Genomic DNA, 21175 nt, shown 5'->3' with positions numbered 1-21175 from the left:
GCCTGAGCATCAAAGAGGTCCCTGCCAGAATGCATGGGGCAGGGGAAGGCGGGGCGAACTGGGTCAAGCCAGAGCCTGTGCCTGCTGGGAAATCTTTTATTTGTTTGGTACCAGGGATTCAACTCAGGGCTCTTGACCACTGAGCACATCCCCAGCCCTATTTTGTATTTTATTTAGAGACAGGGTCTCACTGAGTTGCTTAGTCCCTTGCTTTTTGCTGAGGCTGGTTTGAACTTGTGATCCTCCTGCCTCAGCCTCCTGAGCTGCTGGGATTACAGGCATGTGCCACCACGTCCGGCTCCCTCTGAGAATTCTAACCGCACCATCAGCAGAAGAGGTGATCTGAGCTCAGGAACAGACCCAGGCCACTGAGAAAGACGCAAAGCGGGAGCAGTTCTTCCTGCCCCATCTACCTTGCGAGGTTATTGTGAGGCCACAGACGATAATCTAAGACCTGCAAGGCTGCAGGCCCCGCTGCAGGTGTGAGGAGCCCTAGTTCGGGGCAGGTGGACTTAGGAGGCTGAGGGGCGGGGCCAGGGATGGAGAAATGAGGACGGCCTCCTGTCAGCCTTCCATTCTGAATGCTTTAGCCCCAACGAGTCTCCTGGCAAAGCAAAGTCGGGTTCCTTCAAAGTGTGTCCTGGCTGTGTGGACAGTGGTAACTGGGCCTCAGGACATGGAGGCAAGGGTCTGCGGGGCGGAGGTGGGAATAGTGGGCAGGATGAGGTTGGTGACAGTCCAGTCCTGGGGTGTGGGAACTTGGAGATTGCACAGGCGCTGTGAGTGTGTTCGTGTGTGCACATGCGTACCTGTGTGCCCTGAGTACATGCAAGTGTGCCCCCGTGTGCCCAGGCCTGTTGGACACAGTCTGTAGACGTCCCTGTGTGTCCAGGCTCCCTCCTGTGCAGCCCTCCCGTGTGGAGGCTCTGACTCCTCCCTGCATACTGAGAGGAATTCCAGCCATCCCCGGGACTGGGCTTGGGCAGCTCTGGGAAAACGGTTCCTTCTGGAAGGGATGCAGAACGTTTCCTTTTATGGTAGCGTCGGGCGGTTGCTGCTCACGACTCGTCAGTACGCGCAGGTACATTCTTGCTGCTTGTGGAGCGGTGACTAAACATGCCCGAGGCTGGGCAGACCACAGGAGCTGCAGAGGGGGAGGCAGGGCCCCAGGCAGGCTCTGCGCGCTGTGGTGTCCTCCTGGCCCCGCAGCCCTGACGTATTCTGTATTCTGTTCAATGGGAAAGACAAGATGGGGAGGAAAGTGGCCCCAGGGCATTCCCCGGTGGCTGTCACTTTGGAGTACTAGTGGCTGTGCTCCCCCCTCATCCTGTAGACATTTATTAGGGCGGGGAGGAAGCCTGAGGCCGAGGCAGGGGCAGCTGCCGTTGGGGTGGGCTCTGGGGCCGTTCTTCTTCCTGTGATGAGAGTAGGCGCCCAGCCCCCTGCGCTGCCGAGATCAGGCACTGGGGAAAGTCGGCCCAGGGAAGGTGAATCCGACTCCCGAGGCCATGCACCGGCTCGCCGGGAGCCGCTCTCCCCGTGCTGTGGCAAGCAGGGCCCTGCGCCGGCTGTCAACCAGGGGGCACTCAGTCACAGACTGTCCGCACCTGTGTTTCCTGCCCATTACTGATAAGCCCTGGCCCCCGGGCCCCTCAACTGCCCCTCCTGTGGCCCTGACAGTGCCGTGGCCACCCTGTCACAGCAGTCTCATGGTGGGAGGAGAGGAGGCCATCTGGGGGGCTCACTCTTCACAGGTGCCGCAGCAGGGCCACACATGTCATTTGTTTCATGGACAAATCCTGCGGGGAGTGAGTAGCACGTCTGCTTTGTGTTGTGGAAGCAGAGAGCCAGGATCACACGTCGCCCCCTCAGACCTGGAGATGGCCTGGGCTGATCCAGGCGTCCGTCCGTGGGGGTGGGGGCAGGGGAGAGGTAGGGTGTGAGAGAAAATGGGGAAAAATGAGTTTGTGATTTTAGCTGCTGCTGAAGATTGGACGGCCAGCACTGACCTGGGCCAAATAGTCCTAAAGCCTGTCCATCAAGCTCGGCTTCAGTGTGGGCACTGCTGTCCCCCTCACAGGAGCGTGTTTATACCCTTCCTCTCTGAGCAGTTCCCACGAGCTGGGGATCTTTGCCAGAGGTTCCCAGCACCAGCCCCAAGAACAGGCTGTCACCGGCGCTTGTCAGAAGCAGCCCTTCTTTCCAAGCTCCCTCGAGAGTGACCCCACTGAACGCCTTGAATGTGCTGGTCACCCTGCTGGTGTTGGTGTGTGTCCTGGACATGTGCCACCACCCCACAGCAGCTCACCACACAGTCGCAGGCGTCTCCCTGCTGGTGAGGCTGCTCCCTGCGCCAGGCCTTGTCTTCAGCAGTGTCCCCCACTGAAGCGGGACAGTGTCCAGAGCACGTGCCACAGGCCCTAGCATAGCTGCAGACGCAAGTGCTGGCTGCACCTCGGCTCAGCGCAGGACCTCGGGAGCTTCCGGAGCCCCGCTTCCTCCAGGGTGGGAGAAGCAGTGGGCTCGGGTTTCCTGGGGCGGGGTTGGTGGTGGGCACCCCGAGGTCTGGCGTGGCGGCCCCGGCTCTGCTACCCGTGCATGTCCTCCTCCAGTGAGGCCCATGGCCGGTCAGCCTGGTCAGCCTGTCGTGGCAGTGGTGAAGGTCCCCTGCAGGGGGGTCCTCGAAGTCTTTGTGCTCTTGGCTGGGAAATGGGCAGCTCTTCCGGGGCCAGAGGGGGGGCTCCTGAATCCAGCCAAAGCGTAACCAAGCGTCTCCTCTGTTTCAGACCGTGAGGACCAGTCCATTCTGTGCACGTAAGTGTCCCGTGTCTGGGCGCTGGGGCCTGTCTCCAGCTCCTCTCCCCTGTCCTCTTTCCCCTCCTTGTTTGTGTTCTCTCTCTCTCTCTCTCTCTCTCTCTCTCTCTGGAACCCACCCTTGTTCTGAGGAAAGACTATTCTTACCCTGCGAGGCCCCAGGTGACGAGTTCTCTGGTTTAGGCTCCCTGCTCCCCAGGGACAGGAGTTGGGGTCAGGCGTTTCCTGCCCCTTCCCTGCAGAAACTTCACGGGCCTCCTTTAGGAGCAGGTGGCAGGGGCCCAGGAGGGCAGGTGGGGTGGGGGCTCCCGGTGGAGCAGAACCAGGAGTCTTCTCCACCCAGTCCAGTGGGGACCTGACTGGCCTCCAGAGCCCCCAGCAGAGCATTCCCTCTGGCTCTGAAGAGTGGCTTTCTTTACCAAGATTTAGGTTGACGCTGGTGACCTCTGAACTTAACACAGAAATAAGTCAACCCGTAGCCCAGGGAGTTAATGGCCCAGGGCACACCTTGAAGTTTCAGAGCAACATGTGTTAGCGCCTTCGACCCCTAAGTCAGCAGCTGCTCCACACAGATTCCTAACACACTCGGCTGCAGAGGCTGCCAAGCGACAGGGCGGGCAGTGGACATGAGCCGACTTTCATCCAGCCTCTAGAAGGCCGTGGGAAATGGTCTAAGGGAGGGCTGTAGAAGTTAGCCTTTTGTTGGCTGTCCCCTTCTCTGCCAGTAATGTTGGGGTCCCTTGTGGGCACTCAACACAAGGGCAGAATGGTAGATAATGAGCATGGTGGAGAGGGACAGAGGCCAGGGAGGTGGCCCTGTCTCACCCAAGGACTTGCTTGACTCTTGCAGGGGAGAGTCCGGAGCAGGCAAGACAGAGAACACCAAGAAAGTTATCCAGTACCTGGCGCACGTGGCCTCCTCACACAAGAGCAAGAAGGACCAGGTGAGTTCCGGGCCACGCTCTGTTGAGGGCCTCAGATGGGTTGACGGAGGACGACCTGATGATGGTGGCTTCCAGTGAGGGTGCTCTGGGGAGCGCCACAGAGGCCTGCACCACCTAGCGCAGTCTTGGGAGTGGTCTGGTGGTGCAGCCTGTTCTGCCCTCAGCGCCCGACTTCCTGAGTTGCTATGGGAACCGGAGCTGTCCCAGGGTCTGCTTAGCAGCACTCTTGGCATTGCAGCCAATTGCTGCGAGTCTACCACCTCTGAGGCAGGAAGAGAGGCACAAGGCGTGGCTCTGAGTTGATGGAGGCTCCGGAGACCTCAGGCAGGCCTGCCTTGCGTCCCCGTTCGCTTCCTGCTGTTGATGCCTCTGGGCGGGCAGCCCCCAGGAAGAAAGGGTCCCTGGAAAGCTGTCTTACCTCCGCTTTTCTCCCCTCCCTCTTGGTGGATTTGGTGACCCAGCGGCGTCCTGGCTAGGTGAGCTGCACGTACTGCACGTCTGCACTGGGAATGTGTGTGCTGCCATCGTGTGCCCTTGACTAAGCAGCTTCTCACTCCACACCGTTGTCACCTTCTGCAGCTAGAACTCTTCTCGTAGGCTCAGCTCACTTTCTGTCTTGCAGGATGGGCTGGGTGTGACGCACAGTGGCCTCTGGTGCACTCTGAAGTGACAGCCCTGCAGGTCGGGTACAGCCCAGCTGTCCTCAGACTCTGGTGCTGCCCAGATTTCCACACAGTGCACGACACCTGTCATGTCCCATGCAGAGGGCAGCCTCGGCCCCGGGGAATGGGTGTGCGCTGTCCCGGGGCCCCACGCGCTCAGTGACCTGGACTGGATGCGCAGGCGCCCTCACCTCCCGCCTCACTGCTGAAGCAGTGCCGGAAGGCCCCACACTAGAGTCTGGGGGCGGGGGGCGGTCTGAAGCGGGACCGTGGGCTCGCTCCCTCTCGAGCACACCTAAACTGCCCAGCAGCTTCTCCTGAGACCGCGGCGAGGCCGCCGCCCTCGGCACTGTGCTGTGCTGCGCGTAGGTGCCGTGCTGCGCGCAGAGCTCCTACCTACGCAGAGGTATGTGGCTGGTGCAGAACTGTGTGTCCTCAGAAGGTGCTCGTGCACAGACTTCTAGAACTGGACCAGGAGCAACTTTGCCCGTGCCAGACTTCTCAAGACTCTGAGTCTTTTTTCCACGGGGCATGAGGAGTTATATTTAGAAACTAATAAAGTCTCTTTTTCCTCCTCTTTCTGCACCCCCCATTTTCCATTCTTTTTTGGAGGCCTATTTTAAAAAACGGAGTGTAGGGTTAGGGTTAGGGTTAGGAGTTCTCTATCCGTGGATTTCCTTCTGTGAATTTGCAGTAAAATCCATTTCCCAGCTATTTATTGAATGCCTGGTATGTGACTGGTTCTCGGCAGGGTGACAGTGGAGTCCCTGCCCTGAGGACGGGAGACAGGACCACAATTAGAGAGCAGTAAAAGAGACCCACATGCCCTATGTCTGGGTCTCCAGCTGTTGATGGGAGGGCAGGCCCCCGAGCACCCAGCCAGATGACCTGTGGGGGGATTAGAGGGGCTGGTAGGGGCAGAGCTGTCAAAATCTGGTGTGTGGTGGTCACCCTGTCCCTGGGTTTGCGTCTACCTGGTGTGGCTGAATATAGGTTGCCTCTGGCGTCCACTCACTGTTCAGGCCCTCAGTGTAAAAGGCCATTGGCTAGTTTGGTTGATTTCCACGCTGAAGCTGCGCTGTGGTTTTCCGCATGCAGCTGGGATGCGAAACACGGAACACTCTTGAACTTGGTTGCCTGGTCCTGTATTCAAGGGCCTGTCCTGGCATCTCTGGGACAGAGCCCTCTCTCTCTCTCACTTACAGTGACCCAGTTGACCAACCCAAAACTTGCAGATAGTATCTAACTGAGCTTGGGTAGAGGGTCTCTCTGGGTAGACTTCTGTACTATGGCCCGTGACACTTGCCCTGGCCCCCATTTTTTAATGCACTAGTTGGAGCCCTCCTGGCAGAAACAACACCTTGTAGAGCCTTCCAGACTTAGGAACGGGCACCACCACCACCCACCTCCTCATTTCGTATTGTAGATTTCCCCCCAAAATCAGTCTCTTTTGTGCCCAGTTAGATGTTGATAAAGAGAAACGCACAACTCAGCCATCCCCATGTTCAGCGGGCAACTCTGCACTGCATCCAGAGGGCCTGCTCCCAGTTGGCCCCTGGTCCCACTTTCCACAGCAGCTGTGTGTGGCTCTGAACAGACACCTCAGCTTTGCCTCCAAGCAGGCGGCGCAGACTGGCGGGGCCACGCTCTGTCTGCAGGAACGGGAGTGGCTCCGCCAGCCTGGCGGCCTGGCCTGGGCTTTGACGGGAACATTTTGGTGGGTGGGGAGTAGCTCCCACAGAGATCTGGCTCTGAGGGCTGCCTCAGCCGACTTCCCAGGGGCCCTTCCAGGCCCGCCTGAGGCTGGGTGGAGCCGAGTGTCTGGTTACCTCTCCCTGCTCTGTGAGGCAGCCTCCTTCCCCTCAGCCTGGATCTGATGACCCTTCCTAGGCACCCGGCACCCCTTACCCATGTGGCCCTCGAGTGAAGGCTTCCCCAGCCTGGGAGGTGCCCTGGCCAAGGGTGGCTGTTGAGGAGGAGGCTCTGTCCATGCCCTGGGGCTGCCAGTGGTTTTCCGCATGCAGCTGGGATGCGACCGACCTGCGGTGGCAGACTCCAGGACGTCCTCAGTGCCTTGCGGAGGACAGCTTGCCACAGGTGTGCTGGTGGCCTGCCTTGCGGGATCCCTGCTGTGGCCAGCTTTCCTCTCGCGGCTCCCAGGCAGCGAGAGTGTTCCCGTAAAGCCCTGACTCCCCCACCCCGCCTCACTAATGACCGCACCTATCCACCACCTTGGCCTGTGAAGCCTTTCCCTCAGAGGGTCCAGGCTGTCTTGGGGAGTGAGAGTCTTGGTCATTACTGGGCCTTGATGAGTGGCACAGACCCGGGTGGGCCTTGCTGAACCTGTGCTGAGAGCATGTCTGTTTCCAGGGTTGATCTGAGCTGCTGGGGCAGAGCCCTGCTGTGGGATGGGGCAGGTGGAGGTTGTCACAGTGGCTGATGGTGAGGTAGAAGACTCCAACTTGACCTGCTTTGCTGGATGGTAGCTGCTGCCCTTGGGCAGATGATTCCTCCCCTGAACCTCGGCTTCCCCTATTGTGAAGCGGAGCCTCCCTGAAGTCTGCCGGGGTATCACGAGGCTGCGGGGACCCGAGGGGCCTTTTGTCTCCCGACAGCACCAGTCCACAGTAGGGTTCATTGACTTTGATGAGCGGTACAGACCCGGGTGGGCCTTGCTGAACCTGTGCTCAGATACCTGCTGTGGCAGGAGTGGTGTGGAGGTGGCAGGGACGGGGCTGGTGGGGACAGGGAAGTGCTAATGACGGTGGACGTGAAATGAGCTGTCCTTCACCCTGTGAAAAGGAAAACTGGAGATTAGAAACAAGGGGGCGGTGGTGATAGATACACAGCTATCTCTGTTCAGAGAAGGACAGTGCCACCATGTCCTTCTTAGTCCACATGCTGCTCTCAGACACACGCCTCTGGCCAGGTTTCTGGGAGCTTCGCCCCCACGAGGGCTGCTGCTCACGCAGCTGATGGACGCTCAGACGGGTCAGGATTTCCACAGCCTGGTGGGAATGTGGCACCTGGGTGATGTGGGAGCCTGCCAAGGGTGGAGCCGCAGCTGCCAGCGCCACCGGAAGCCTGTCCCTGGCATGTGGGGCTGCGGACCTGGCTCTGCTGCGCTCGTCTGTGGGCGGGCGGCCTGCAGTCCCCGCCGCTGCTCGGCCTCCACCAAGGCTCTGGTTCCTTTGCAGGGGGAGCTGGAGCGGCAGCTGCTGCAGGCCAACCCCATCCTGGAGGCCTTTGGGAACGCCAAGACCGTGAAGAACGACAACTCCTCACGATTCGTGAGTAGCAGGCGGCACTTTGGGGGACAGAGAGCCCACCCAGAGCTTCAGCCCACGTGGCCTTCCTCCTGGGAGCTCTCGCCTCAGAAATGAGGAAAGGTCAAACCTGGTGCTTGCTGGCCCAGGGGGCTGTTTGGGGTCCCCTCCACACAGACCTGCCCTTGCCTCTCTATCCAGATGGCCATAAGTAGTTGATTCAGCCTCTTCCGTTAAAGCTGGGAAGAGCCAGGGAGAGAGCTGGGAGTCACCCATAGCTCTCAGTCTCCTGCTAGAGCCAGTGTCCTGGTGGCACCCAGACTAGGTGGCACAGAGAGGAGCACTGCTGGTGACAGGCCTCCCTGCCTCCGCTCAGAGGAGCCGGCACAGACTGGCCAGTTCTGGGCACCAGTCCAGCTCCGGGCAGCATGGTGTCTGCAAATCCTGGGTGCCGCATTGGCCTGGCACCTGTAGACCCTTGGTTCTTTCTCCAGCCTGTGCCTCCTGATGTGGGAGCAGGGCTCCTTGCTGCCTGGCTGGGCAGAGCCTCTGATCTCTTGGTCTTTCCTCAGGGCAAGTTCATTCGCATCAACTTTGATGTCAATGGCTACATCGTGGGTGCCAACATTGAGACTTGTATCCTTGTGGTTTAGTTGAAATAAGAAGTGGGGGTCTGGGGGGAACTAGCAGTCACCAGAGAAGCTGGCCTTGATTTCAACATTTCCCCTCGATGCCTCTTCTGTGGGGTTGGGAAGGACCGGGATGAGCACAGAGCTCAGGAGTTTCACTGGCCAGACAAGGTTCTGTGTGGATCTGGAGGGAGCTGTTAAAATCCCCCAGCGTGGCCCCCAGTGGCTGCTGTCTGGGTAGACACTCCTTTGTGCCTCCCCTGCACCAGTGTCAGGACCTGTGCTTAGGGGGTATTCTGCCCTCCTGTCGTTGTCTGAAGGGGACCTTTAGGCAGGCCAGGCTCCCCAGGACGGAGGCTGCTCTACTGGACGAGCTAGAGTGTGGAACCCAGGTAGCGGGCCTCCCTCAACCTGTGTTGTTCCTCAACATCTGCAAAGACCTTCTGGAGAAATCTCGGGCCATCCGCCAAGCCAAGGAGGAGCGGACCTTCCATATCTTCTACTACCTGCTGTCTGGGGCTGGCGAGCACCTCAAGAGTGAGTTGTGCCCTGGGGGTGGGTGGCACCCACTGGGGGGTGAGCCTGGGGGGGTGCCTTGGAGAAGAGGAGTGAGAATGTCTCCCACCTCCCGTCCATCCTGGGGACGAGTCTGGCTTCTAAGTGTGCTGTGGAGGGTGGGCATGTCGCAGGCACGACTGCACACCAACGGGCCTGCCACCCTTCTGTGGCTCATGTGTGCCAGTCTCATCCCCTGAAGAGCTGGCAGTGCCACCACCCTGCAGCTCCCAGTGCCTTACTGGCTGAGGACTGCTCCCCATTCCCAAGTCTGAGGTCACAGTGTTGGCAGAAGCCTTGGCTTTCAGTGCCTCGCTGACCCGCCCTTGCCCTCAACCCTCACAGCTGACCTTCTGTTGGAGCCATACAACAAGTACCGCTTCCTGTCCAACGGGCACGTCACCATCCCTGGGCAGCAGGACAAGGACATGTTCCAGGAGACCATGGAGGCCATGAGGATCATGGGCATCCCAGAAGACGAGCAGATGGGTAGGGCCTGGCCTCCTGTGGGTGGGCGGGGCAGGTGGGGCTGGCCATGGTGCTGTCCAGGGCCTCGGGGGAGTCGACAGGCCTTGGGGAGCTTCCTGCTGAGGGCCCTGTAGAGGCGCAGGAGGACCCTGAGCGGGTGGGGTTAGAGCTTCAGGCGGTCATTCCTGGTGGCGCCACAGGCACTTACAGAGGGGGGCAAATGATGTGCTTATCGCCTGGGACAGGCCGCTGCTGCAGCCCTGCTGCCTATGCCCGTGTGGGCTCTTCTCCTGGGCAGAGCTCAGAACAAACAGCACTGTGGGATGGCCTGTGTCCTCAGGTCCCCCAAGAGATGGTAAAGGGGACCTGTGTCCTCTGCCGGCTCGAGGCAAATAAGCATCTGTGGACAGATGGGGCGTGGGGAGAAAGTACCCTGATTTCTATCTGTTTTTTGGGGGGCTGTGGGACAGGGTTTGTTGACACAGCCATCTTTGCTCAGCCACAGATAATATGTAAATGCGTGGGCAATGCTGTGTTCCAATAAAACTTTATTTCTCAAGAAAAGTGGTGGGCCAGGGCTTCAGGTGTGTCCCTGCTCAGCTTTAGGAATGTTGGAAGTGTGGACAGATGCTGTCTAAGGCTAGGGCCGCCCAAGCTGAGGTCTGCGAGGGGATAGAGGCCACACTGGCAGGGAGGTGGTGAGCCCTCTAGGGCAGCTGGACCACCACATGCCATTAGACCAGACCTGGGGCCCCTGGGAACCTGGCGTCCCTGCTTGGCTTGTGCTCAGGATCTCTGCGGGAGTGGCTACCCAGTGGGAGAGGGGCTTCCTCCCGCCTGAGTCAATTGCTGACCTGCCTCTGTCACCCTAAGGCTTGCTGCGGGTCATCTCGGGGGTGCTGCAGCTTGGCAACATCGTCTTCAAGAAGGAGCGCAACACCGACCAGGCGTCCATGCCTGACAACACAGGTAACCGCACCTCTCCTCTCGCCTGCAGTCAGGGGCAGGTGCCCAGCTGGGGAGTTGCTCAGCAGCAAGCATCTTCTAGGAGTCCCAGACCCTCTGAAGTTTTGCATTTGTGGCTGGAGTGTGTTTTGTAGAGACATAAAATTCCAGTGAACGTGACCCTGGGTGAACATCAGAATGAGCTAGAAGAGCTGGTCGTGTGGGTCAGGGCCTCCCTCATCCGTGCTGAATCCAGACCTCTCCTCTTGGTTACTGATGCAATGGCTTTTGCCGTAGCACCAAATAGTGCGAGGGTCTGGATTGTGACCTCATGTGTTGTTGCACCTGGTCTGGTCTCACATATTCCCGTGGCTGACTGCACACGACGCCGTTGAAGTTATTCTGCCTTCGAAAAAAAAAAAATTTCTGTGTGTGTGTGTGTGACGGGAGATGGAAACCAGGGCCTTGCTGAGCAGGAGCTCTATCTTTGAGCTGCATCTGTAGCTCTCTTTTGTGTGAGTCAGGGTCTCTCTACATTGCCCAGTCTGGCCTTGAATTTGTGATCCTCTGGCCTCAGCCTCCCCAGCAGCTGGGAAGATGGGCATGAGCCACTGTGCCTGGCACTCTAGATTTCACATGGGGCATGTGACTTGTCCAGGGCACTCCTCTAGGGCCTTGGGCCCTGTGCCTTTGGCACTAGGCTGGTCTGCCCACCTGTCCCGGGACTCCATGGGGGTGAAGGATACCAGGTCTGCTGGCCTGCACCTGGCCCTGCTGAGGAAGGACCCAGATTCGGTTGTCCTGGTACCAACTGCTTGGTTACCTCTCCAGTTTCTTCCTGTCCATTTGCAGCTTGAGCAGAGGGATTCATTCTCTTTGGTCCACTTAAAATTTTTACCCCTCTCCTCCTCCTCCTCTTTGAAAATTCCAGCTGCCCAGAAGGTGTCCCACCTCCTGGGGATCAATGTGACCGATTTCACCAGAGGCATCCTCACCCCGCGCATCAAGGTGGGCCGAGACTACGTGCAGAAGGCGCAGACCAAAGAGCAGGTGTGTGCGCGTGTCCAGGGAGCTTGGGCTGCCTTCCTGCTGGTGTCCTACTCCACTGTGTCCACTGTGGCTCTGTGGAGGCCTGTTCTGCCCAGTCAGCCAGGAGGCACTTGCACTTAGAGTCCCCTCAGTCGTCAGCTCCCCCAGGGCAAAGCCACATGGCTCCCCGGGAAGCAGAGGGACATGCTCACACCTCTGTCCACCTCTGGGCCTCACTGTTCTCTGCACCTAGGCGACGTTAGACTGCCTGGGTGTTCGTCGTAGGCGTCTTCTAGCCCCGTGGAAATCGAGGCCTGGGTGTTTCTGTAGCGTGGCTCCCGGCTGCTGCTGCGCCCCAGGCTGGCAGCTGTTCCTTGCCGTATGTGCTGAGCCAGGCAAATGAGCCTGCTGACCTGGGAGCCCGGGTCCCTTGTTCCCAGGCCAGACCTTGTTCTCCTCTCTTGATATTTCTGGTTGTAGTCATGGCACTGGTTGTGGGGTGCCGCAGTCTGGCTGGGCACAATCAGGAGCCACTTGTCAAAAGAAACTAACTTTATTTTTAGAACCACACACGCCAAACAAAACAGCCTCTCAGGAAAAACCCTCAGAGCCTCAACTGCCACCACCGGCTTTCCACAAGCTTCTGTCCACCTCCCACAATCCTCCTGCTCTTGAGGCCGATTGGCTGGGTCACGTGGGCGGAGCCAAAAAAGTCCCCCAATGAGCAGCTCCGTGGTCTGAAAGGGCAGGGAAACAGCCCAATGAGCATCACCGCAGAGGAGCCAATCAGCTAGATGTTGCTGGGGCCGAGGAGCCAATCAGCTAGATGTTGCTGGGGCCGCTGTGAGCCAATCATCAGCCAGCAGCTGGAAGTTTGCTGGCAGCTGGAAGTTTGCTGGGGCCCCTTTGGCTGTGGCTCTCAACAGTGGGGGTCTTGAGATGCCAGTCCCATCTCTTGACACCTGCAGGGTGGCACCTGAAGACCCTGTTTCCAAAGGATCTTCTGTGCAGATCCACATACAAAGGGTGGGAACATAGTTTGCAAGGACAGTGTGTGTCATTACCACCAGCCACGCACACCCCTGATCATTTAGGACAAACCTCAACAGCTCAGAAAATGCAGTCAAGTGTGGGGGAGAGAGATTGGCCAAATTACAGTCAGTCATATTGTGTATCATGTGCTCGTGTGAACGTGTAACGACAAACCCCTTCCACACAGACTGTGACACACCAATTAATAAATGTGGGGGAAAATAAAGATAAAAAAAAAAAAAGGAATGCAGTGAAGTTGAGAGAAGAGAAAGCAGTGACGACGTCCTGCCCGGTGGGGATTTTCATGGGCAGCTATTTTCTGATAGCTTTTTTTTTTTTTTTCTTTTAACTCAGTCGTCACTGGCTTTTCCTTATTGAGCTTTTCAAATGTATACAGAACAAGGTAGAATAGTGGAAAGACCTCCATGTGCCCATCCGGAGGCACCTTCATTAGTTCTCCTCTCACTGCCAGTCCCGTGTCACCGTTAGTCGCACCTGTCTCCGCCCAGCTGTAGTATTTTGAAGCGGGTCTCAGGCATCTTTTATCACTTCTGTAAATATTTTATCATTTTCCCATTTTATTTAAAAAGGTCTTTTGTCTACGTCTACTGCACCTGTGTGGTTGCACACGGAGGTCACTTCGGTGGCCGTGAGCATCTGCATGAAGCGTTCTTCCCATTTCCCCTTTAGGGCTGTCTCCTGGGGAAGGCTCCCAGTGTGAAGTTACTGGGGCCGAGGGCACATGGGTTTTCCAACTATCTGACACTGTTCCTTGGGTGTCACCCCCAGGCTGACTTTGCCATCGAGGCCCTGGCCAAGGCCACCTACGAGCGGATGTTCCGCTGGCTGGTACTGCGCATCAACAAAGCCCTGGACAAGACCAAGCGGCAGGGCGCCTCCTTCATCGGGATCCTGGACATCGCAGGCTTCGAGATCTTTGATGTGAGCACTGCCTCTGTCTCCTGGGCTCAGAATGCTCTTTCCGTGGTCCCCGGCTGTCTGAATCAGCCACCTCCCTCCCTGCGTGGAGACACCAGTTAGGAATGTTCTCGGCTACACAGGAGTCTGGCCAGAGACGCTAGGAAGCATGGGACTTCTTGTAGGCAGGTGCTTCTGACTAGTCTTTTCAGCCGATATTTCTTGGACTTCAGGGTAAGACACTGTCCCTGCTCACGAAGGCTCTGAGTTCCAGGAGGGAAAACGGACAGTTACATCAGATCAGAGGGTGGTTTGTTGTTGCTCACATAGATACTTTTTTTCTTTGTTGTGGCCCTGGGGACGGAAGCCAGGGCCTCCCATGAATCAGGCAAGCGCTACCACTGAGCCACATCCCCAGCAGACCAGGAATTCAGACCTGGCATCTGCACTGGGTTCAGGGTAACCATGAACTCAGACTTGTGATCTGTCACTAGTAGACGTTGGATATTTTCACATCGGAGTCCAGTTGTTGTACTGGCACTAAGGTCACGCTCACCTGTCGCCAGGATCTCGGCTGTTAAGCCGTGGCTAACTCCTGCTCATAGGTGCACAATTTTTGAAGTCATCCTAACCCTGACGCCTCCTTGGCAGTCTGCCGTGTGTGGTTTACCAGATCATTCTGAGAAGACGTTACCAGTCTGCTGGGTGGCATGGGGCCCGGCCTGGGCTCCGAGGGCTGCGCGGAGGCCCCGGGAGTCTGCCCAGCTGCTCTCCTCTTGTCCCCCTGTGGGCTGTGCCCCTGACACTGCTCTCCTCCCTGTAGTTGAACTCCTTCGAGCAGCTGTGCATCAACTATACCAACGAGAAGCTGCAGCAGCTCTTCAACCACACTATGTTCATCCTGGAGCAGGAGGAGTACCAGCGCGAGGGCATCGAGTGGAACTTCATCGACTTCGGCCTCGACCTGCAGCCCTGCATCGACCTCATCGAGAAGCCAGTAAGACTCGCGCCGGCCTCTTCTGTGCATGGCTCCCGTCCTGTTCCCTCTGATGCCCACTCCTCACCTCTGGCCCTGTGTTAGCTGTGGTACTGTCTCTTCCTCTTGGTGTTGGTGCCACCTGGAGGATAAGCCTGGGCATAGATGCGGTGCCAGCTGGAGGCGCATGGCTGGGGCCCAGCGTCCTGCCTCCGGTTCCAGGAGACCCCGGGGTCTGCCTGTCATTCCTTGTCTTAAAGAAACAGCCCTGAGTTTGCAGTGAGGTCCTGTCCCCAGGACCTCTCGGTGCTGCGTAGAACCTTGCAGACCGCGTGTTGAGCATGGTCCCCGGCTGTATGGGTGCCACAGACAGTTTCAGACCCTCAGAGCCGGAGCTGTTACAACAGGCGCTGGCTATTGGCTGGCTGGGGCTAGAAGCCCTTCCCCTTTCCAAACTCCCAAGCAGGACATGTTTTAAGATCTCGCCAGGTGGAGTTTGGGTCCCTTCTTCGTGGCTGGCTTGGGGTGTGCGCTCCGTAATGAGACCTGAGCTTTTCTGCGTTGGAGTTACCTCCCGAACAGAAACACACTATGTTCAGGTTCTTCCCGTGGACGCCCAAGCTTCCCAGAAACGTTGCTCAGAAGACCCAGAGCAAAGCCTTCGTTTTAGAAGCGCTGCTAAACTAGCTGGGGGTGGAGCCAAAGCTCTCCTGGAACTACTTTAGCAATGACAGCGGGGTTTTGTTTTTATACAACTGGAGTATTTTACTAATTAGACATGATGGTGTTCGATGTCTTTTCTAAGACATCAAATTTTCTAATTATCAAGAACCCACTTGGCTTTATGTCTTGTCTACCCGTCTGCAATGTCCTAATCTGCTTCAGTGTCCGTAGGCTGATAGGTCTCTGGGCCCTCTGTTACTCAGGGAACGTGCTGGGTACCCTGTCACCTCACCATACACCTGAGCAGACGTAGTCTGGGGACAGGGCTCAGAGTGAGGAGCTGAATCCAGCTGCAGCCACCTGGGCAGACCCTGCCTGGCACAGGGGCTGCTTCTCATCAGACCCGCAGTGGATTTCGTTAGCAGAGGGGCCAGTGTACACAGCTGCTGTGACAGAGCGTTAGGTCAGGGTCTCTGGGCCACAGCGAGACCCCAGAATTCCTCCCCTGCCCAAACTAGAACTCTTGTCTGTCTGTCTGTCTGTCGTGGTTGAGCCAGGGGATGGTTCTGTTGCCGGGAGCTGACCTGGGGCTCCCACGCTGATGCCCTCTTGTGCTGTGTTTTCCCGTGGAGCGTGGTGCTGCCTCGTGCGGTCCTGGGGTTGCCATCCCAGGTGCTGGCTTCTCTCGTGGGTGGGGTGGCTTCGCACATGTGCCTCACCTGTACCTGTGCTGCACCCCCTCCAGGCGGGTCCCCCTGGCATCCTGGCCCTGCTGGACGAGGAGTGCTGGTTCCCCAAAGCCACCGACAAGAGCTTCGTGGAGAAGGTGGTGCAGGAGCAGGGCACCCACCCCAAGTTCCAGAAGCCCAAGCAGCTGAAGGACAAAGCTGACTTCTGCATCATCCACTATGCCGGCAAGGTGAGGCGCACAAGGGGCCGATGTCTCCAGGAGCAGGAGGGGCAGCTTGGGGGCGTGGTGTTTCCTGTGGCTCCTGGATGGTGTGGCTGGTCCCCCGGCTCGCTGCTGTGGCCGGCGGCTGTAAGTGTGCAGTTGTATTAAGCCGTCTTCCAGGTGTGGAGGAGGTTAGGCTGTGACTGCAGTTGTAATTAGATCTTTGTCACTAGGGAGCCAGGTGACTTTGGGACAGTTACTTAATCTCCGAGCCTTGGTTTCCTCATCTGGAAGATGGGATACCACCTGCCTTCTAGGGTTCCATGTCCCCTGTGAGCCTGCTCACCGGCCTCAGTGCTGGGGGTGGATGTGCCTTCAGGATCATTCCTTATCGTGGGGACTGTCCTGCACACAGGGCCACATGTAACAGCCTTCCCACTGGAGGCCAGGCAGTACCACCCTCCCTAGCTGTGACAGCATCTGTCCCCAGACATTGCCAGCATGTCCTATTGCAAGGGGGCAGGGACTTGCCCCCACTTCAGAGCCACCATGTGGCAGGAGCTATTGGCACTGCCTGGGCTGCACAGCCCGTGCCTGGTGGACCTGCCCTGGGCACTTGCTGGCGGTCATCTCTCAGCCTCTTGTTCCTCAGCCAAGCTACAGAGGTCTGAGCTGAGCCTAAAGCTGGTTCTTCTCAGTAGGTTCTGTGCCCCTCGCTTGAAGTCTTAGTTGCAGGCGAGCATGTAGGTCGGACAGGGCTGGGCAGTCTCCTGCCAGGCCATCCACACCATCCCAGGCCTCACCCCAATCTCCAGCTTGTGGCCCACACCAGCCAGGCTCCCCTGCAGAGCCTGTCTGGTTTCTAAGGCTGCGAAAGCAACTCTCCTGAGACTACCCAGGAAAAAGCAAACACTGTCTGTTCAGCGTCCTCCGTGTGCACCCGCCTTGCGCAAGTGCACATCGGTGCAGGAGCTCAGGGATTTCCTGCTACATAGCACTTCTGCTCCATCGAGGGGCCTGCTTGTTACATGTCCCTCCAGGATTTCCTCTTTGTGATCATACCACCTTAAGAGGGAGGGGGAGGGTCAGAGGCTGGGGTTGTGGCTCAGAGGTAGAGTGCAAGGCCTAGAACGTGCAAGGCCCTGGGTTTGATCCTCAGCACCACATAAAAGTAAATAAATAAAGGCATTGTGTACAACTACTTCTAAAAAATTAATGTTTAAAAAAAAAGGGAGGGTCAGTGCTCTGCCACATGGCTGTGGCTGTTTATCGTCATCTGTTCGAGGTCCAGCCCTCAGAGAACAGTGTCAGTTCTCATGGCCTTTGTCACTTGCCACTTCCTTTCTGGGAACAGAAGCACCGAGAGCGTGTTCCCACGTTTTCCACGTGGGCTCACCTTGTCCTGGGAGAGGTTGTGGGAGCTCCTGTCCCTCGTGGCAGCCCGTGACGGGGCTCTGGTCTCGCAGGTGGACTATAAGGCCGACGAGTGGCTCATGAAGAACATGGACCCCCTGAATGACAACATCGCCACGCTGCTCCACCAGTCCTCCGACAAGTTCGTCTCAGAGCTGTGGAAGGATGGTACGCCCTTTGCCCTCCACACCCTGCCCCTGGCCGTAGCCGGTCATCCTCCCACCTCTGCAATGGGCACAGCCACCAAACAAGGGGCCCTGACGCAAGCAGATGGTGTCTGTCTGGTAGCTCCCACAAGAACAGTCTCCTTGAACAAAAAGGGAGAGCCTGCCCAGGCCAGCGCCAGGGCCATTTCCTCTCAGGCAGAGGCTGCTCCGGCCTTGCTGGCCGCCCCGCACCCTCCAGGTGCGCCAGGCAGCCGAGCTGCTCGGGTCCCGGCCCACCTTGCTCTCCCGCCTTCTCCTCCTTGGTAGACTGATTGCTTGAGGCGGCTCTTTCCTGTTGTTCCTGAGGTCTCTCCTCTCCCTCGCCCGGGTCTTGCTCTAACCTCTCTGTTGCAGAGATGCAGCGCACTCAGAGAGCCTATTTCTATCACCGCTTTCCCATCCTCCACCTAGAATCAGGTGACTGGCGTCCTGGAGTGGTGTGTGTGTGTGCTGCTCTGGAGCTGTGCACGCGCTGCTGTGTCTTCCTCGCCCGCTTGGCTCTTCCTGCCCGCCTGTGCCCGTCCCCATCTGTCCCAGGGCAGACCCCCGACTGGCGCCCACAGTCCTACAGTAGAAAATCAAATGAGGGCCTATGTTGAGATATCTGGGAACTTCAGGTTAAATGCAGAAAAGAAACCGCTTGAGCCCTCGGATCTCCTGGCGCTCCGCCTTTAGGGGCCCGGCTTCCTGCTTGAATGGCTGCGGGGGCCTCGGCATGAGGCCTGGGTGCTGTGCGCTGCCGTGTGTCTCTGCCTGGAAACCGAAACGGTATCTCTGTGTGTGTCCAACAGTTGGCCAAGACCTGTGCCGTCTGGGCCAGCGACAGGTCACATGTAGAAGGACCAGTTATTGTGGGACCACATCCACCTTCCTGGGCACCTCCCCTGTGGCTCTCACAAGCCACCCGCCCCCGGGAAGCCTTGGTAGACAGTGAGTGGCTCTCCTGGTGGGATGCGGCTCGCAGCTTCCAGCCTCCTGCTGGCTGTGTGCTCTTCACTGTCTTCAAAAATAGTGGACATGGGCTTTGTCCTGGGGCATCCGCCCAGCAACGGAGGTTCCAGGCCTCACATTAGCTCTTGCTTAAAAGTGACCTCACGTGACTTCCGCTTTGGTTCTCACCTTGGAGGAAGCGTTTGCTTCACTGCCGCTCCCGCAGGGCGGCTTCCTCGGGTGGTTTGGATGATGGCAGCTGTGTGAAGAGGCCTGCGAACGCTGGTGGCCAACAGTGGGCCTTTGGGGCTGTTTCTGACGCCACCTAGCGCTGCTCTGTCCTTACTTTTGAGGGCTCTGCAGGGTGATGGCGGGCAGTCCTCAGAGCTGGCCCACAGGGCAGGGTCACTTTGGAGCTCCCTCCTGACTCTTAGGTGAAGGTCAACTAGGTCAGCTCACGCTCTTCAGTAAAGGTCAGGGTGAACTCAAGATCCGGGCTCTTTTTTCCAGCTGGGGCCGTGGGGCTGCAGCGCGCTGTAGGCTGGGTTAACCCCTCTTACCCGGAGCCAGCCTGGTGGGATTCTATCCCAGAACTCACCGTCCACCTGGCTGTCTCTTGGAGAGGAGGAGCTCGCAGAGTGGGCAGGGTGAGGGAGGTGGACCTGATGGTCGCCTTGGGGACACTGCAGCCATGAGAGGCGGCGCGGCAAATGCAGCCCCCCGCTGCTTCCCTCTCGGGCCTCGTCAGCTCCGCGTGGGGTGATCTCGACACTCCAGCTCTGGGCATGAGGTCCTGTAGTTCCATCCTGTCCTTTTTCTGTCCCTGCATCTGTCTCCCTCCCTCCCGCCCCCTCTGCCCCATCCCTAGCTGGGATGGCCGGGCACTCACGTGCTTTTTTGGCCTCCGCAGTGGACCGCATCATTGGCTTGGACCAGGTAGCTGGCATGTCTGAAACGGCGCTGCCCGGGGCCTTCAAGACCCGGAAGGGCATGTTCCGCACCGTGGGTCAGCTCTACAAGGAGCAGCTGGCCAAGCTGATGGCCACGCTGAGGAATACCAACCCCAACTTCGTCCGCTGCATCATCCCCAATCACGAGAAGAAGGTGCGGCTGCTTGGCAGCTGGTGGGGCCGGCGGGAGGTGTGGGCTCTGGTGTCCTTGTCTGTCTCTCGAAGCAGCAGGCAGGCCCCCCCCCCCCCCAAGTGGTGTCCCTTTGTGGACTGGCCCTGGGCCTAGGAGGTGCTGTGTCCGCAGCCTGCTCTCCTGTTGGCCCACTGTCTCAGCAGATCTTCGTACGTGGCTGTCAGAACCTATGGGCTGCAGGGACTCCCTCGGGCCCTTCTCTGCCGAGTCCAGGGCCTCCCCTTCTCATCGGCTCTTAAGCACAGAATTGAGCCCATGTGGGCTGTTCCCTCTAGGCTGGGAAGCTGGACCCTCACCTCGTGCTGGACCAGCTGCGCTGCAATGGCGTCCTGGAGGGCATCCGCATCTGCCGCCAGGGCTTCCCCAACAGGGTGGTCTTCCAGGAGTTCCGGCAGAGGTGAGCAGGGCCCAAGCCCCCTCCCGGTTGCCGCCCCAGGCACAGACACAGGGAGCCGAGGTCCAGCTGGCTCCCCCCACGTCCTTCCTGTTCCGCCTTTTCCACGTGAGGGAGGTCCTTGCTTCTTAGCGGAATGAAAGTCATCTTGTAGACGTTCGCCCCTCGCCACTGCGCGGGCCTGGTGCTGTTTGCTGCGGGTAGAGAAACCATGAAAGAAATTTTTAGTGTCAGCCAGACAGATGGGCACAGAGGAGCTTTACGAAGATGGAAGTCATGGAACACCGCGGCTCCTTGCCGGGTGTGCAGACGTTGGAGTACTGTCCTTTTTGCCTGATGGTTATTGGGTGTCAGTGGCTGCCTCCATGCAGCCATGGGCTCCTTGTACAGTCCTGCAGCATCCCAGGGAAGATGGCCGTCCCGGGGTCCCAGACACAAGACAATGGGCAACGAGCAGGGTCGGGCTACAGCGCCCCCTGGAGGGTAGAAACAGTGCAGCGGGAGGTTCCAGTCACCTTCCAGAAAGCACCCAGCCTTCCTGTGCCCCTCAGCCAAAGGAAAGGGCAGGGTGGGAGTTGCCAGGTGCCTTCCTGCTTAGGAGAACCTGTGAGGAGTTGTGTGTCTGCTCCACTGCGGGTGATCCCAGCATCTCGCATGATGCCGGGCCTTGCAGAATGGAAGCGAGAGGTGGAATCACCAGGCTTCTCTTTCCTTCCTCAGGTATGAGATCCTGACGCCAAACTCCATCCCCAAGGGCTTCATGGACGGGAAGCAGGCGTGTGTGCTCATGGTGAGTCCAGCTGCTGTCCCTCCGGAGCACAGGCCTCTGGCTGCTGGCCTCTGGCTGCTGATGTGCCTGCCCCACATGCTGGTGCCCGTCCTGTTGGATGACGGCCCTTCCACCAGTTGATGCCATGTTGGATCGTCCGTGCTGGTTGTGATTCTGCTGGGTGCCCTGAGCAGCAGCCTCTCGGCATTTGGGTGATGGGGACTGGTGTTTGGTACCAGGACGGGTAGCATCCATCCTCTTGGGGACCACCTCCTGCTTTCTTGCTCGTGTCTGCTCTGATCTTAAAGCCCAGTGTAGCGCGGCCTCAGCACTCTGCTCTCCTCCTGTTCAGATCAAAGCCCTGGAGCTCGACAGCAATCTGTACCGCATCGGCCAGAGCAAAGTGTTCTTCCGGGCCGGCGTGCTGGCCCACCTAGAGGAGGAGCGGGACTTGAAGATCACTGATGTCATCATAGGCTTCCAGGCCTGCTGCAGGGGTTACCTGGCCAGGAAGTGAGTGCTGACAT

General features: G+C 58.3%; 1 protein-coding gene across 1 annotated transcript in view; it reads left to right on the top strand.

The window, feature by feature from the left end:
- Myh9 (myosin heavy chain 9) overlaps positions 1-21175 on the top strand; it is an 83193-nt gene that overhangs the window by 44322 nt on the left and 17696 nt on the right. The window contains exons 4-19 of the mRNA XM_046429428.2: positions 2787-2814; positions 3665-3758; positions 7618-7710; positions 8259-8322; positions 8754-8852; positions 9216-9359; positions 10212-10307; positions 11215-11333; positions 13134-13286; positions 14086-14259; positions 15647-15820; positions 17260-17374; positions 19253-19446; positions 19761-19882; positions 20600-20669; positions 21001-21161. Coding sequence (XP_046285384.1) covers positions 2787-2814; positions 3665-3758; positions 7618-7710; positions 8259-8322; positions 8754-8852; positions 9216-9359; positions 10212-10307; positions 11215-11333; positions 13134-13286; positions 14086-14259; positions 15647-15820; positions 17260-17374; positions 19253-19446; positions 19761-19882; positions 20600-20669; positions 21001-21161 — 1900 coding nt within the window. The remainder of the gene's footprint in view (positions 1-2786; positions 2815-3664; positions 3759-7617; positions 7711-8258; positions 8323-8753; positions 8853-9215; positions 9360-10211; positions 10308-11214; positions 11334-13133; positions 13287-14085; positions 14260-15646; positions 15821-17259; positions 17375-19252; positions 19447-19760; positions 19883-20599; positions 20670-21000; positions 21162-21175) is intronic.

The sequence above is a fragment of the Marmota monax genome, unplaced genomic scaffold (assembly GCF_021218885.2).
Source record: "Marmota monax isolate L192 unplaced genomic scaffold, Marmota_monax_Labrador192_F-V1.1 WCK01_AAM20220418_F8-fsc00051, whole genome shotgun sequence".
Classification (NCBI taxonomy): Eukaryota; Metazoa; Chordata; class Mammalia; order Rodentia; family Sciuridae; genus Marmota; species Marmota monax.
The sequence above is the reverse complement of the archived record's forward strand: the minus strand, read 5'-3'. Positions and strand labels throughout refer to the sequence as shown.